The 15,755-nt window shown below is 46.5% G+C and overlaps 1 protein-coding gene across 3 annotated transcripts in view; it reads left to right on the top strand.

Moving 5' to 3' along the window:
• CC2D2A (coiled-coil and C2 domain containing 2A) overlaps nucleotides 1-15,755 on the top strand; it is a 404,582-nt gene that overhangs the window by 103,437 nt on the left and 285,390 nt on the right. For all 3 annotated transcript variants that reach the window (XM_029590744.1, XM_029590748.1, XM_029590757.1), the window contains exon 13: nucleotides 8,981-9,121. In XM_029590744.1, coding sequence (XP_029446604.1) covers nucleotides 8,981-9,121 — 141 coding nt within the window. The remainder of the gene's footprint in view (nucleotides 1-8,980; nucleotides 9,122-15,755) is intronic.

Genomic DNA, 15,755 nt, shown 5'->3' with positions numbered 1-15,755 from the left:
GCTGCACTGTGCGGGCGGTAACCGTGGGTGCCGTAGGCACTAACGCAGCTCTTCCTACCGCTCGGTACTGGATAGGCCTGACTGTAGTTACACAATGTTAGATTCCATATTAAGAGTTAATGCCCAGGAAAATGACCTAGGTGTCATAGTAGATAATACTTTGAACTCCTCGGTTCAGTGTGTGACAGCTGTCAAAGAAGCAAACAGAATGTTAGGAATTATTAGGAAAGGAATGGAGAATAAAACGGTGAATGTTATAATGCCCCATATCGCTCCATAGTGAGACCACACTTAGAGTACTATATGTAGTTCTGGTCGCTGCATCTCAAAAAAGATATAGTTTTATTGGAAACGGTACAGAGAAGGGCAATCAAAATGATAAAGAGGATGAAACGACTCCCCTACATAGAAAGGCTAAAGAAGTTGGGTCTGTTTAGCTTTGAGAAGAGAGATTTGAAGGGGAATAAGATAGATTTCTATAAAATCATGAATGGAATAGAATGAATAAATGTAAATTGGTTATTTGCCCTTTCAAAAAATATAAAGACTAGGAGGCACTCTATGAAGTTAGTATGTAGCATATTCAAAACAAATCAGAGAAAATACTTTTTCACTCAATGCACAATTAAGCTCTGGAATTCATTACCAGAAGATGTGGTAAAGGAAGTTAGAGTAGCTGGTTTTAAAAAAGGTTTGGATATATTCCTGGAGGAGAAGCAAATAAACTGTTACTAACCAAGTAAACTTAAGAATAGCCATGACAGCAGCATGGGATCTATTTACTGTTGGGATTTTGCTAGGTACTTGTGACCTAGATTGGCCACTGTTGGAAACAGGATACTGGGCTTGATGGACCCTCTGTCTGACGACCCAGGATGGTAAGTTCTTATGTTCTTATTCTCAGTAGGTTGCAAGTACCTTTTTGCGGTCTAAGAAAGTTTTCACTTCCTTGGCATATGCAAGAGTCTAGAAGTTTGAGGATTGGTGCTAGATTAGGAAGATTTCAGCTAGAAGAGCTTCCATGGTGGTATCTAAGAATTCCTGCAGAGGGGATTGGATAAAGTTTGGCCTTAATGCCCTAAGGTATAGGTAGCAGCTGATGCCTATTACAGAAGCTGGGTGATGGGTAGATCTTTATCCTTGAATGTGTCTTGTTTCCTTCAAAAAGTGAAGTATATGTGGCCTTTGGTAAGAGAATCAGTACCTCCCTAGAATTAAAATTTGGTGTTGTCATAAATGGTTAGTCATCCATTTGAGCCTCTTAAGTTGCTTACTCTTAAGGCAGTGTTTTCTGCTAGTAATCTATTCGGCCAGATGAATTTCAGAGCTGTAGACCCTATTGTGTAGAGATCGCTTTCTGCGTTCTTTGGATGATTCGGTGTTTATTCTGATGGCTCCTTTGTTCCTTCCTAAGATGATTTTGCATTTTTTCATCTTAATCAGATGGTATGTCTCCCGTCCTTTCAAAGAGAATCAGGTGGAGAAGAGTATGCTCCGTTTTGTCATTTGGATGTTCAGAAAATTCTGTAATTAAAGTTACTAATAGCATGATTTGTTCGGTTTAGTATTTCTAGAAGAGTTGGAACAGCTTCGAAGGTGTCGATAGCTTGTTGGAGTAAGGAAGTGTTGGGGAGGTTTACATCCAAGGGATTGCCACTTCCCAATAAATTGAGGGTATATTCTACCAGGGCATAGGTGGCTTCCTGGACAAATCTTCACTATTTGAGATTTGCAGACTAGTGACCTGGTCGTCTATGCATACTTATTGAAAGCATTGTCATCTCAACCTTTGAGCCAGGGAAGTTGGCTTCTTTGGTTCAGAAGTCTTGAAAGCAGGCTTGGTATGTCTCTGGACTGGTCTGGCTGGCTGAAGAGGAAGGAGAAATTAGTTTTTACCTGATAATTTTCTTTTCTTGAGTCCAGCCAGACCAGTAAGGACCCTCCCTGTTCTCATAGGACAAGCAGGATGGTAGTCCTCACATATGGGTGACATCATCAGGATGGAGCCCAATCATGGAACACTTTTGTCAAAGTTTCTAGAACTTTGACTGGCACCTACCGGGCATACCCAGCATGACACTAACCCTGCATCCAGCAGGGGTCCCCTTCAGTCTCTTTTTTTTTCCACGCAGCAGTAGCCACGTGGGTTAAGGAGCTCTCTAGAGATTCCTGACAGGAATTTTCCTCACGGAACTTCTTTCAAAATTTTCTACCACATAGAGGTCCCCCTATCGATTCCGTACTCCGCGGTCAAAAGGTAAGACTTTACCCTCGTTTGCGGTCGATTCCCGTCGAGTTTTCCCTTCGGGGCCTACTGGCCATCGACCGCACCACGGCTAAATTTTTGTCGAAGCCATGGTGTTGGGTTTTCGTCGGTGCCCCGACTGTCCTCGGACAATGTCCATCACAGACCCACATAGGGTTTGTGTGTTATGTTTGGGGACCGACCATAACATCCTAACTTGCACCAAATGTGCCCAAATGACACCAAAGGGCCGTAAGGCACGCTCAGAGAATATGGAGTTTCTTTTTCAGGCAAAGCTTCCGACTCCATCGACCTCTTCAACATCATCTGAGCCGGTGCCATTGACCTCTCGCCAGCAGCAGGACACCGATGCTGTCCGACCAGCATCGACTACTCCGAATGTGTCGCCTTCTTCCTCATCGGCTCCGGAGAAGGACCGAGGAGAACATCGTGAAAAACGTTGACACTGTCATCGGAAGGCTCAGTCCGCTGATCCAGGCAAGCCCTCAGCATCGGCGTCAACAGAGCCACTGACAAAGAAATCCCATCCAAAGAAGGCCCCATCCTCCTCTGCGACTGGGTCACCGAGGCGTTCCCCACCTTCATTGGTGCCGGGAGCCGCGATTCCACTTTCACCAGTGGACCCTCTGGCTACGCCAGTATTGCCTCCTACTCTGGAGCCGGGGTTGCATGCCCCAGGCTTCCGTGAGGAATTGGATCGGATGATCTAAGAGGCCATCGGTAAGGCACTGCAGGGCTTCCAGCCTCCATCGACGCCGGCACCGATGCCAGCTCCAGTCGCCGACCCGATTCCCACGGTGCTTGCACCGCTATTCGGCAGACTGGATGCGCTGATTGGTGCCCTTCCACCGGTGGAACTGAGGATACCAGGATGTCCACCGCCTTCCACGCCGATTCCTTTGTCATCGGACGATGAGGAAACATCGATTCCGGAACCTATGCCCAGGCCGTCTGGGATCTTGCCACCGACTCGCCCATCGATGTCACCGATACCATCGATACCGCATCGTCCTCAATCGGTGCCTCCATCAGTGCCACCTCCGATGCCGTCGGTGCCTAGGCCTGATCCTTCAGGCCCAGGATACGGATGATCTACCTTCAGAGTCGTCTCCCCCTGAGGAGAGAAGATGTTCTCCCCCAGAGGACCTGTCCTTTATTAATTTTATAAAGGAAATGTCTGGAGCTATACCATTCCAGCTTCAGACAGAAGAGGACTCCAGACACAAAATGTTGGACGTGCTCCAAATTGTAGATGCACCCAAAGAGATCATGTCCATACCTGTTCATGAAGTTCTCCTGGACTTGCTGAAGAGGAATTGGGAGCATCCAGGCTCTGTACTACCAGTAAATCGGAAAACAGATGCCAACTACCTGGTACAGACAGCCCCTGGTTTCCAAAAACCACAGCTGGATCATCATTCTGTGGTTGTGGAGTCAGCCCAGAAAAAAGCACGACGTTCTAAGCCTCATTCTTCCATTCCTCCAGGGAAAGAACAGAGGTCCCTCAATGCATTTGGCCATCGTGTTTTCCATGGATCAATGCTTATTTCTCGCATTGCTTCCTACCAGTTATACACGACCCAGTATAACAGAGACCTATTCAAGAAGATCCAGGATTTCCCTGAATCTTTACCCGACCAGCTTTAGAATCAACTTAATGCCCTGGCTCAGAAGGGTCTAGATGCTGGCAAGTACGAGGTCCGCGCTGCCTATGATATTTTTGACACTGCTTCTAGGGTGTCCACAGTGGGGATTAGTGCACGAAGATGGGTCTGGCTGAAGTCCTCTGATTTAAGACCAGAAGTACAGGACCGGTTGGCTGACCTGCCCTGTGCTGGAGATAATCTCTTCGGGGACAAAATCCAGGAGACTGTAGCACAGCTCAAAGACCACCACGAGACGCTACGCCAGCTTTCGTTGGTGCCTTCTGATTTTCCGTCCATCTCTAAAAGGACATTCCGAAGAGACTCTAAGCGGCCGTCCTTCAAGCCATGGAGATATTATCCTCCTGCTACTCGAGGTCGCCCCGCCAGACCTTACCAGAAAGGTCAGGCCAGACAATCCAGGCCTCAGAAAACTCAGCCAGCACCTCCACCAGGCCCAGCTGCTGGATTTTGACTCCTCGCTGGAGAGCATAAGCCAGCCTCCTCTACCGTCAGTTCCCGTTGGCGGTCGGTTGTGCCACTTCACCAACATATGGCACACTATCACTTCGGATCAGTGGGTACTCACTGTACTGACTCAAGGTTACCACCTCAACTTCCTGTCTGTACCAGCAGACTCCCCACCTCGGCTGACTTGGGGATCATCCAACCACTCCTCTCTTCTGGAGGAGGAGGTTTCAACCCTCCTGAAGTCCCGGGCGATTGAACAGGTGCCCCTCTCCCAGCAGGGGCAGGGGTTCTATTCCCGGTATTTCCTCATTCCAAAAAAGTCAGGAGGCATTCTTCCAATCCTGGACCTGCGTGATTTAAACAAGTATCTACAGAAGGAAAAGTTCGGGATGGTAACCTTGGGCTCCCTACTTGCTCTTCTGCAAAGAGGAGATTGGCTTTGCTCTCTGGATCTTCAGGACGCGTACACACACATCTTGATCAATCCATCTCACCGCAAATTCCTTCGATTCCTTGAAGGCCCCCGGCACTTCCAGTACCGGGTACTGCCCTTCGGTCTAGCATCCGCACCTCGAGTCTTTACGAAGTGCCTTGTAGTGGTCGCAGCCTACATGAGGTGTCAGGGCGTCCATGTCTACCCTTATCTCGATGATTGGCTGATAAGGGCGCCAACTCAAAAGGACACACTAGCCTCCTTACATCTAACTCTCCATACATTGCTGTCTCTTGGGTTTCTGATCAACTATCCCAAGTCCAGCCTAGTTCCATGTCAAACCCTATCCTTCATAGGAACCGACCTGGACACCATGCAGGCGAAAGCATTCCTCCTTCAGGATCGAGCTCGTACTCTCATGACCCTAGCGCAATGTCTCCAGGATTGAGATTACCCAACAGCTCTTCATTTCCTCAGTTTGCTGGGTCACATGGCATCCTCTGTACATGTTAGTCCAATGGCACATCTCGCCATGAGAGTCATGCAATGGACTCTGAAATCCCAGTGGGCTCATGCTTATCATCCAATGTCCAGCATTCTCCACGTAACCAAGCAGCTCCGCCTGTCGCTGACCTGGTGGATGCAGCTCTCCAATCTACTTCAAGGCCTTCCCTTTCAAGTTCCAGAGCCTGAAATTATCCTGACAACTGTCGCCTCCAACCTAGATTGGGGTGCTCATGTTGACGGCTTGCAAACTCAGGGAACCTGGTCTCCATAGGGACGCCAAACACCAGATAAATTTCCTGGAGCTTCGGGCGATCAGATATGCCCTCGAGTCTTTCAGGATTGCCCCTCAAACAAGGCCATCCTGATTCAGTCCGACAATCAGGTAACGATGTGGTACATCAACAAGCAAGGAGGAACAGGCTCCTACCTTCTGTGTCAGGAAGCTGCACCAATATGGGCGTGTGCTCTTTCCCACTCGATGTACCTCAGAGCAACCTTCTTGGCGGGCGTGGACAATGTTTTAGCGGACAATTTCAGCCGAACCTTCCATCCGCATGAATGGTCTCTCAACCCCAAGGTAGCGGACACAATCTTCCAACGTTGGGGGTATCCACAAATAGACCTCTTTGCGTCCATCCACCCCCGCAAAGTAGAGAACTTCTGCTCCCTCACTCGCAGCCACCACTCACAGCCGAGAGATGCTTTCACCCACTCGTGGTTCAGCGGTTTTCTCTACGTGTACCCTCCACTTCCACTCATATCGAAGACTCTCATGAAGTTACGAAGGGACAAGGGCTTAATGATTCTGATAGCCCCTCACTGGCCACGCCAAGTCTGGTTCCCAAACCTCCAGGATCTATCAGTTCGCCGGCGCATCCCTCTAGGGGAGAATCCACTTCTGATAACTCAGAACGATGGGTGCCTTCGCCACCCCAACCTTCATGCCCTGTCTCTGACGGCCTAGATCTTGAAAGGTTAATACTTCAACCCCTTAACCTTTTGGAGTCGGTATCCCGAGTCCTTGTAGCTTCACGAAAGCCTTCCACTAGAATCTCTTATCGTTCCAAGTGGAAAAGGTTTACGGTCTGGTGCACGTCCATGGACCCCTTCACTTGTTCCACTGTGAAGTTTCTGGACTATCTCTAGCATCTGTCAGAGTCAGGCCTGAAAACTTCCTCTATAAGAGTGCATGTCAGTGCGGTAGCCGTTTTCCACAACGGAATAGGAGATGTCTCTATTTCGACACAACCCTTAGTCACACGTTTCATGAGAGGTTTGCTCCACCTGAAACCTCCATTGCGCCCTCCGGCCCCCATTTGGGACCTTAACGTGGTCTTAGGGCGGCTTATGAAACCTCCATTTGAGCCTCTCCACTCCTGCGATCTCCACTATCTCACCTGGAAAGTAATTTTTCTTCTTGCTATAACATCCGCTTGCAGAGTTAGCGAGTTACAGGCATTAGTCACCTACCCACCTTACACTAAAATTCTACATGACAAAGTGGTCCTCCGTACACACCCTAAGTTTTACCAAAGATGGTGTCGGAATTTCATCTTAATCCATCCATCATCTTACCTACTTTCTTTCCAAGGCCCCATTCAAACTCAGGAGAAAAGGCTCTACATTCCCTGGACTGCAAACGTGCCCTAGCCTTTTATCTGGAGTGCACGTCGGCCCACAGGAAGTCCACTCAATTATTTGTTTCTTTCAATAACATCAAATTGGGAAATCCAGTAGGAAAACAGGCCCTTTCCTTCTGGTTGGCGGACTGCATCTCCTTTTGCTACCAGCAAGCAGGCATTCCGCTACAAGACCGTGTGAAAGCATACTCTGTTAGGGCCGTGACAATCTCAGTGGCACACCTTCGTTTGGTGTCACTTATTGATATATGTAAGGCTGTGACCTGGAGTTCTCTCCATACGTTCGCAGCCCATTATTGCTTGGATAAGGCTGGCCGGCAAGATTCCATTTTTGGCCAATCTATCCTACGAAACTTATTCTCAGCTTAACTACCCAACAGCCTACCAGCGACCTATTCAGGGTTTTCAGGATGCCCTCCTACCCAAATCCACCTATGTTGTTGTGCCTGTTGCATGTCTTTGGGTGCATTTGGTGCATTGCTCGGGCATCCTCAGCTCACTACTCACCCATATGTGAGAACTACCATCCTGCTTGTCCTGTGAGAAAGCAGAGTTGCATACCTGTAACAGGTGTTCTCACAGGACAGCAGGATGTTAGTCCTCACGAAACGTGCCCGCCACCCCGCGGAATTGAGTTCGCTTTCAATTTGTTATTTTATTTTTCGCATGTAGTTCTTGCTATACACGAGACTGAAGGGGGACCCCTGCTGGATGCAGGGTTACTGCCATGATGGGCATGCCCAGTAGGTGCCAGTCAAAGTTCTAGAAACTCTGACAAAAGTGTTCTGTGATTGGGCTCCATCCTGATGATGTCACCCATATGTGAGGACTAACATCCTGCTGTCCTGTGAGAACACCTGCTACAATTAAGCAACTCTGCTTTCTGCCAAGTGTATTATCCTCCTGATAGTCGGTACACTGAATGTTAAGATAATAAACTTTATCAAGGAATTCAGGTGATGTCTGTTCTGTTTCTTATTTCTGTTGTTTATTTCTCCTTTGGAAGCCCTCTGGTTTTTGCTTGAGGCAATGAGGGAAAGTTTTTAGTGTATTAAAAATGTTTATCTTAGCTTGTTACATAGATTGCTGGCAGGCAGAGGTCAGCAAGGGAGCCTATAAGGGATGATGTCTGCAAACCTATTAGCCTTGGTCTCCATCATCTGGTTAGGTGGCATAACCCATGCTTCTGGTCTGGTCTCGCTGGACTCAAGGAAAGGAAATTAACAGGTAAGAACTAATTTCTCCTTCTTTGAGCTGTGATAACTTTCACTTTGTGATTTTTGTTGGTAGAAAGTCAACATCTAGTCACTCCTCAAGCTACATTTTATTGTACTGTCCAGTAAGCACAAGTGATATGTAAACTGTTCTCTCTTCAGAATACCTTAGTATTTTTCAATGCACATCAACATTTTTGCTTAAAGGTTACTTCTCTGAGGTAATAATATGGTACATGCATTGGTCTTTCAGTTCTGTCAAATCTGTGAATCGTTTTTAAACTTCTTGTACTAATGAGTTCATTGATTCCACAGGGAAATGCATTGCACTTTAATACAAATCCTTCAATAACAGACTAAAACATGGAAGTAATTCCACTTAGTAAATTTCTCCCCTGAGCCAAAAGAAATAGTGAACTTTGCTAGTATTCAACATCCTCTAGGGTCTCAATGTGATTTAATTACCTCATAGATAAAGTGCATTACTTGAAAGTTGGACTCTGCATATATTTTTAACCATTTTATGTTATATCAGAGTCTCTTTGAGTGGGACAACTCAAGAGATGTTATAGTAATTGAAAGCAGACTGTTCAGAATGAAAGGGAATAACAGAGATGTTAAAAAGAACCACATTTTCCAATCTTCTTTCTGCACTACCCTTTGGTGTCTAAATTTATGAGCACTGTAGCCAGTTAGCTGAAAGTTATATTAATTGGTTTACAATATCATGAGTTTGCACAGTTTTTGCTTTCTATGAAGCAGTGACTTAAATACTATTGTTTGTTTGTGGCCACATGTTTTTTCAGACAGACCAGAAGAATGCGTGATGCTGAGCAGGAAAAAGATCGAGCATTGCTTAAGACCATCATAAAAGTTTGGAGAGAAATCAAGTCTCTACGTGACTTTCAGAAGTTTACCAACACACCCATGAAACTCTGCTTGAGAAAGTATATTGGGCAATATTTCTATTGCATCTTAGTTTAGCAATATTTTTTTTAATATCATTATCCCTTTGGAATTAAACATTGTCATGCAAAATGTAAAAAAGGACAAATAGGTAACACCATTTTATTAAGTTAACATAGTTTAACATGTTTTTGCTTTGGTGTAAAAATACTCAACTTGACCAAAGAAAACTGCTTGAAAATTAAGAAGTAATCAGAGCTAATCAGTAGACTGAAGGACTCTATTTCAATGTGAAACAATTAATGCCCTTGGCCTTTCTTTGTTTGTGGCAAAACAATTTGTCCTCACAATGTAAAGTTCAAATTAGGAAAGAACAACCAAAAAAATCTTGAAATAGAAGAAAAGTCTGTGATAGAAAGACAACCCTATAATGGGGTACTACAGAATTCTATCCTATTGCATCCTTTAAGTGAAGAAAGCATTTTACTTATCCAGCTAACTTTGGAGACATATTCAACAGTGCAGCCACACTATTGAATATAGTCGGCTACCTCAATTAGTTAGCTGGCTAACTATAGCTGGCTAGATTTAGGACAACTCTTTGACTTGACCAGTCTTAGCCAGATAAGTCATCCGGCTAACTCTGAATATCGGAGTTAGCTGATTAACTTAGCCAGCTAACTGAACTCCTCCCAGTTATGTCCCTGGATCACACCTAACTTATCCGGCTAAATTCTAGCTCCTAACTTATTAGCCAGCTAGAATTTAGCTGGATAAAGGATGAATACAGCCAGTTAAGCCACTTAGATGGATAACTATTACGTTATCCGTCTAAATGGCTTTTGAATATGGACCTCTTAATGATCATGTTATAGATAAATGATATAGGGAAAGACCTTTTTTTTCCTAGTGATGTCATCATCAACCTGCATTCCCTGTACGTACCCGGATCAGTCCAGGACAGCTGGGTTTTGCCTCCCCTCCAGCAGATGGAGATAGAGAAGAACTTTGCTGTCTCCGTCCTATACCCCTGAGGTGCCACCTAGAGTCTGCCAGTATTTCTCTGTCTCCAGCGGATGTAGAGGTGCAAAACCTAGTGTCTAGTGGCAGTTTAGTGGTGAATTTTGTTTTGACTTGTAGTTTTCTTGCTAGTAGTTATTTCCAATGAGGCCAGTAAGGGATATAGGTGAAGGGTCCCTTTAAGTTTATAAAAAAAAAAAAAAAAAGAGAAACTTAAGGATAGCTGTTGTTAGCCTCCTAGAGGGTTGGCAGGTCCTGGTGGGACTATCCCCCCTGGTATTCGAGGCTTGAGAGCAGAGGGTTGGAAACCCTGAAACTGCAGCGGCTGAGAGTGATACCGGGGGACCCGGCTCACTCACCACAGCCAGATAAAAAAAAAGGATTTTGTTTCAAACAACTATTTTCTTGTTCCAGCCTAGCGATCACTCTGTTCTGCCATTATTTCACCATTTTCGCTGGCTTTTTTAGGGCCAGGAAGTCTCCTTTTTGCCGTGGTTCTTTTTTTCGGATCGCTGTTAAATCGAGGCCGGGGATTATGCCTCGTGGCGCGGCCTGCTAGGCGTGTGGCAGTACACGCGCGCTGGGATATGTACCGGCTGCTTGTCAGGGGGTGAAGGCCCGTCTCGCTCAGCGCTTCAACACAAGGCTGACAGGGACAGCTCCAGGCCACGCCGGGAGCCTGGGAGGCCCGATTGGATGCAGCAGGCCTCAGATCCTTTTCTACTTAGTGCAGGGACTGAGGCCTTACTAAACACCTTGCAGGACCAAGAAAAAGCTTTGGGGGAGGGGTCCTCTCCACCACCACTTTCCCCGAGACCACCTGCCCCTGGAGAGGGGGCGAGGATCAAGGTGATTTCTCAGAGGAGGGGCAGGACAAGGACTTGGATGGGTCTTCCTCCTCATTCTCCGAAGAATTTGTTATGATGTTGCACAAGGTCTTCAAGGCTCGTAAGGCGGCGAAAGACTTGTGTGCTAAGTTGCCCCATCCGTTCTCTGTGCCCTCGGGGGCTGGTAGGGGTTCCTCTTCGTGCAAGCGCTCCAAATCATCCAGAGGCAAAGAGGATCCCAAGGCAAAGTGCCCTCTTTGGTCGAGGTCCCGTCCGGCGGATTCTTCAGAGAAGGACATGTCAGATGAGGATCAATCTTCTCCACAAGCTCCGGGAGAGAGGCAGATTGCGGATCCAGATCCCCAGCTTCAGCCGGCCAAACCGGATGGCTTACCAGTGGTGGAGGGCGATGATCCCAAGGTAGTACGGCTGTTCCGGAAGGATGAACTGGGCCCTCTGATACCTGCCATTCTGGATGAGCTCAGCATTGAAGTGCCTCCTGAGGATTCCAGGTTCGGGGCTATGGGTACGGTCATGGTGGGTCTCTGGGGTCCGGCTCGATCTTTTCCATTTCATCTGTCGGCCATGGATATCTTATTTAAGGAGTGGGACACTCCTGACCTTGGTTTAAAAGTGGGTAGAGCTATGGGCAAATTGTACCCGCTTCCAGAGGAGGCTTTGGATCTTTTCAAGTTTCTTAAGGTGGATGTCGCGGTCTCAGCGGTCACAAAGAAGACCACCATTCCTGTCACGGGGGCCACTGCGCTGAAAGATTTGCAGGACCGCAAGTTGGAGCTGCAGCTCAAGAAGATTTTTGAGGTTCGGCTCTAGGGGTTTGGGCTGCTATTTGCAGCAGTTTCGCGCAGCGGGCTTGTCTCCATTGAGTGCAGGATTGGCAAGCTTTATGGAGCAATTGGTTCAGGAACCAACGAGCGAGGGAGCAATTTTAGATCTAATTCTCAGTGGAGCACAGGACTTGGTGAGAGAGGTAACGGTGGTGGGGCCGCTTGGCAATAGTGATCATAATATGATCAAATTTGAATTAATGACTGGAAGAGGAACAGTATGCATATCCACGGCTCTCGTGCTAAACTTTCAAAAGGGAAACTTTGATAAAATGAGAAACATTGTTAGGAAAAAACTGAAAGGAGCAGCTACAAAAGTAAAAAATGTGCAAGAGGTGTGGTCATTGTTAAAAAATACCATTCTAGAAGCACAGTCCAGATGTATTCCACACATTAAGAAAGGTTGAAAGATGGCAAAACGATTACCGGCATGGTTAAAAGGGGAGGTGAAAGAAGCTATTTTAGCCAAAAGATCTTCATTCAAAAATTGGAAGAAGGATCCAACAGAAGAAAATAGAATATTGCATAAACGTTGGCAAGTTAAATGTAAGACATTGATAAGACAGGCTAAGAGAGAATTTGAAAAGAAGTTGGCTGTAGAGGCAAAAAGTCACAGTAAAAACTTTTTAAAATATATCCGATGCAGAAAGCCTGTGAGGGAGTCAGTTGGACCGTTAGATGATCGAGGGGTTAAAGGTGCACTTAGAGAAGATAAGGCCATCGTGGAAAGATTAAATGATTTCTTTGCTTCAGTGTTTACTGAAGAGGATGTTGGGGAGGTACCCGTACCGGAGAAAGTTTTTATGGGCAATGATTCAGATGGACTGAATCAAATCATGGTGAACCTAGAAGATGTGGTAGGCCTGATTGACAAATTGAAGAGTAGTAAATCACCTGGACCGGATGGTATACACCCCAGAGTTCTGAAGGAACTAAAAAATGAAATTTCAGACCTATTAGTAAAATTTTGTAACCTATCATTAAAGTCATCCATTGTACCTGAAGACTGGAGGATAGATAATGTAACCCCAATATTTAAAAAGGGCTCCAGGGGCGATCCGGGAAACTACAGACTGGTTAGTCTGACTTCAGTGCCAGGAAATATAGTGGAAAGTGTTCTAAACATCAAAATCACAGAACATATAGAAAGACATGGTTTAATGGAACAAAGTCAGCATGGCTTTACCCAAGGCAAGTCTTGCCTCACAAATCTGCTTCAATATTTTGAAGGCATTAATAAACATGTTGATAAAGGTGAACCAGTAGATGTAGTGTACTTGGATTTTCAGAAGGCTCTCCCGTAAAACTTCTACCTCCAGGGCGTACGTTCATGTTTGGGGAGTGTGAGTCTTGGTGTCTTGCTCACAAGGACCAGCTGGTTAGGGCTTCCATCCCAGAGGTTCTGGAATTTTTACAGGCAGGGCTGGCGTTAAATTCCCTGCGGGTTCAGTTAGCAGCTCTTAGCTGTTTCTGCGGAAAGGTACAGGGAGTTGCACTAGCTTCTCATCCGGACGTGGCTCATTTTCTGAGAGCCCTTACTCGTCGTGGAAGCTGAATTTGGTCCTCCACACCCTTGGTGGTGCTCCCTTCGAGCCACTGAAACGGGTGACCCTGAAGGACTTGGCCTTAAAAGTCACTTTCCTGGTAGCAATTCCTTCTGCGCAGCGGGTGTCCGAGCTTCAGGCCTTATCTTGCAGGGAGCCTTTCTTATAGATTTTGGAGGCAGGAGTTTCCTTGAGAGCGGTTCCCTCCTTTCTCCCAAAGGTGGTATCCTCTTTTCACTTGAACCAGTCCGTGGAACTCCCTTCCTTTGCGGGTCTAGATTCCTCTACTCCAGAGGCTAGGGAGTTACGCAAGTTGGACGTAAAGTGGGTGCTGTTGCGTTACCTGGAGGTTACGAACAGTTTCCGTCTCTTGGACCATATCTTTATTCTGTGGAATGGACCTAGGAAGGGTCAGAAGGTTTCCAGGGCTACGACCGCTCACTGGTTAAAAGAGGTGATTGTTTCGGCATACCTGGTTCAGGGTCATCCGATTCCATCTGGTCTTAAGGCGCACTTGCAGGCGGATTCGTGAGCGGAATGTCAACAGGTGTCACCACAGGAAATTTGCAGGGCCTGGAAAGTATGCGGAGACCTGGAAAGTATGCGGAGACCTAGAAGTCTCCGCATACTTTCGCAAGGCATTATCGCCTTGATGTCCGGGCTCCAGAGCCCGGTTCCTTCAGAGCTAGTGTTCTCCGAACGGGATTCTCTCAGTCCCACCCTGGTTAGGACTGGACTGGACTGATCCGGGTACATACAGGGAAAGGAAAATTGGTTCTTACCTGCTAATTTTTGTTCCTGTAGTACCACGGATCAGTCCAGATGCCCGCTCAGGAGGAAACAGAGAGTCCGCTCGGCCGGTAGTTCTTTGTTTGCTGAAAGTATCTTAACTGCCTCCCTTTTCAAGGTCAGGATTTGGGCATGATTGCGTTCATTCAGTTTCAGGTTTTCTTCACTCCCTCCGCTCTTAGGGGGGAGGTTGTAGTTGAGTAAAGGTTATAGTTTTGGTTTATTTTCTGCTTGGGTACAGTGTAATACTGGCAGACTCTAGGTGGCACCTCAGGGGTATCCGCAAAGTTCTTCTCTGTCTCCATCTGCTGGAGGGGAGGCAAAACCCAGCTGTCCTGGACTGATCCGTGGTACTACAGGAACGAAAATTAGCAGGTATGAACCAATTTTCTTTTGTTTTACTACTGTAGAAATACAGCTGTTTTAAACATATGTCTTTGATGTAATTAATCAAAATTACTCTCTCATTTAAATTTGATTATGAAATGTAATACAACCTGAAAAAGGAACAACAATTATAATTTGAATTCTTTGTTGTGTTGCAGTTGTCACATACTACACTTGATTGTAGCCTGAGGGAGTAATAGTGGAGTGGTACTTACGGGGTACCAGAGAATGATGAAAGTTCACATGTTGAGCACATTAATCCTTGTAAAATCACTGCTACCAGCCTCTGTGCTGCCCTAGGCGTATGGCCTGAATAGTCTCACCACTACCAATGGCACCCCACAGCTACAACTGTACCTGGGGCCCCCAAGCAGCTCAAACATTATCGCTGCCAACCTATGCTTGGCTGCAGCTGTTCTCGGGGACCAAAAGGAAATAGAACGTGTGGGCTGTATCAAAGGCTCTTGGGGTCCAGATCTGGCCCATGGGTTTTCCCACCACTGGTCTAAAGGATCACCTTGGGAAGCTTGCTGGGCAGACTAGATGGATCATTTTGGTCTTTTTCTGCTGTCATTACTATGTTACAAACAGGCCAATACAGTACAGATACAGTACAGTGTGCTCCGGAGCGCACTGTTAGCCCGGGTTTGGACGCGCATTTTTGACGCACTAGCTTTATCCCTTATACAGTAAGGGGTACTAGCGCGCCGAAAACGCGCGGCCAACCCCCCCCCCCCCGAAACTAATAGCGCCCGCAACATGCAAATACATGTTGATGGCCCTATTAGTTATTCCAGCGCGATACAGAAAGTAAAATGTGCAGCCAAGCCACACATTTTACTTTCAGAAATTAATGCCTGCCAAAGGCTGGCGTTAATTTCGGCTGGCACCAGGAAAGTGTACAGAAAAGCAGAAAAAACTGCTTTTCTGTGCACCCTCTGACTTAATATCATAGCGATATTAAGTCGGAGGCCCCAAAAGTAAAAAAAAATGTTAAATTTAAAAAAAAATAAATTAAAAATTGGCCCGCGGGTCGGAAGACAGACACTCAATTTATCCAGCGTCTGTTTTCTGAACTTGTGGCTGTCAGCGGGCTCGAGAACCGACGCTGGAAAAATTGAGCGTCGGCTGTCAAACCCGCTGACAGCCGCTGCTCCTGTCAAAAAGGAGGTGCTAGGGACGCGCTAGTGTCCCTAGCGCCTCTATTTACCGCAGGCGCTCATTTGCATCTTCTTCCCTCCTGAATCGCACGCACAGGAGAGT

The sequence above is a fragment of the Rhinatrema bivittatum genome, chromosome 1 (genome assembly GCF_901001135.1).
Source record: "Rhinatrema bivittatum chromosome 1, aRhiBiv1.1, whole genome shotgun sequence".
Classification (NCBI taxonomy): Eukaryota; Metazoa; Chordata; class Amphibia; order Gymnophiona; family Rhinatrematidae; genus Rhinatrema; species Rhinatrema bivittatum.
The sequence above is the reverse complement of the archived record's forward strand: the minus strand, read 5'-3'. Positions and strand labels throughout refer to the sequence as shown.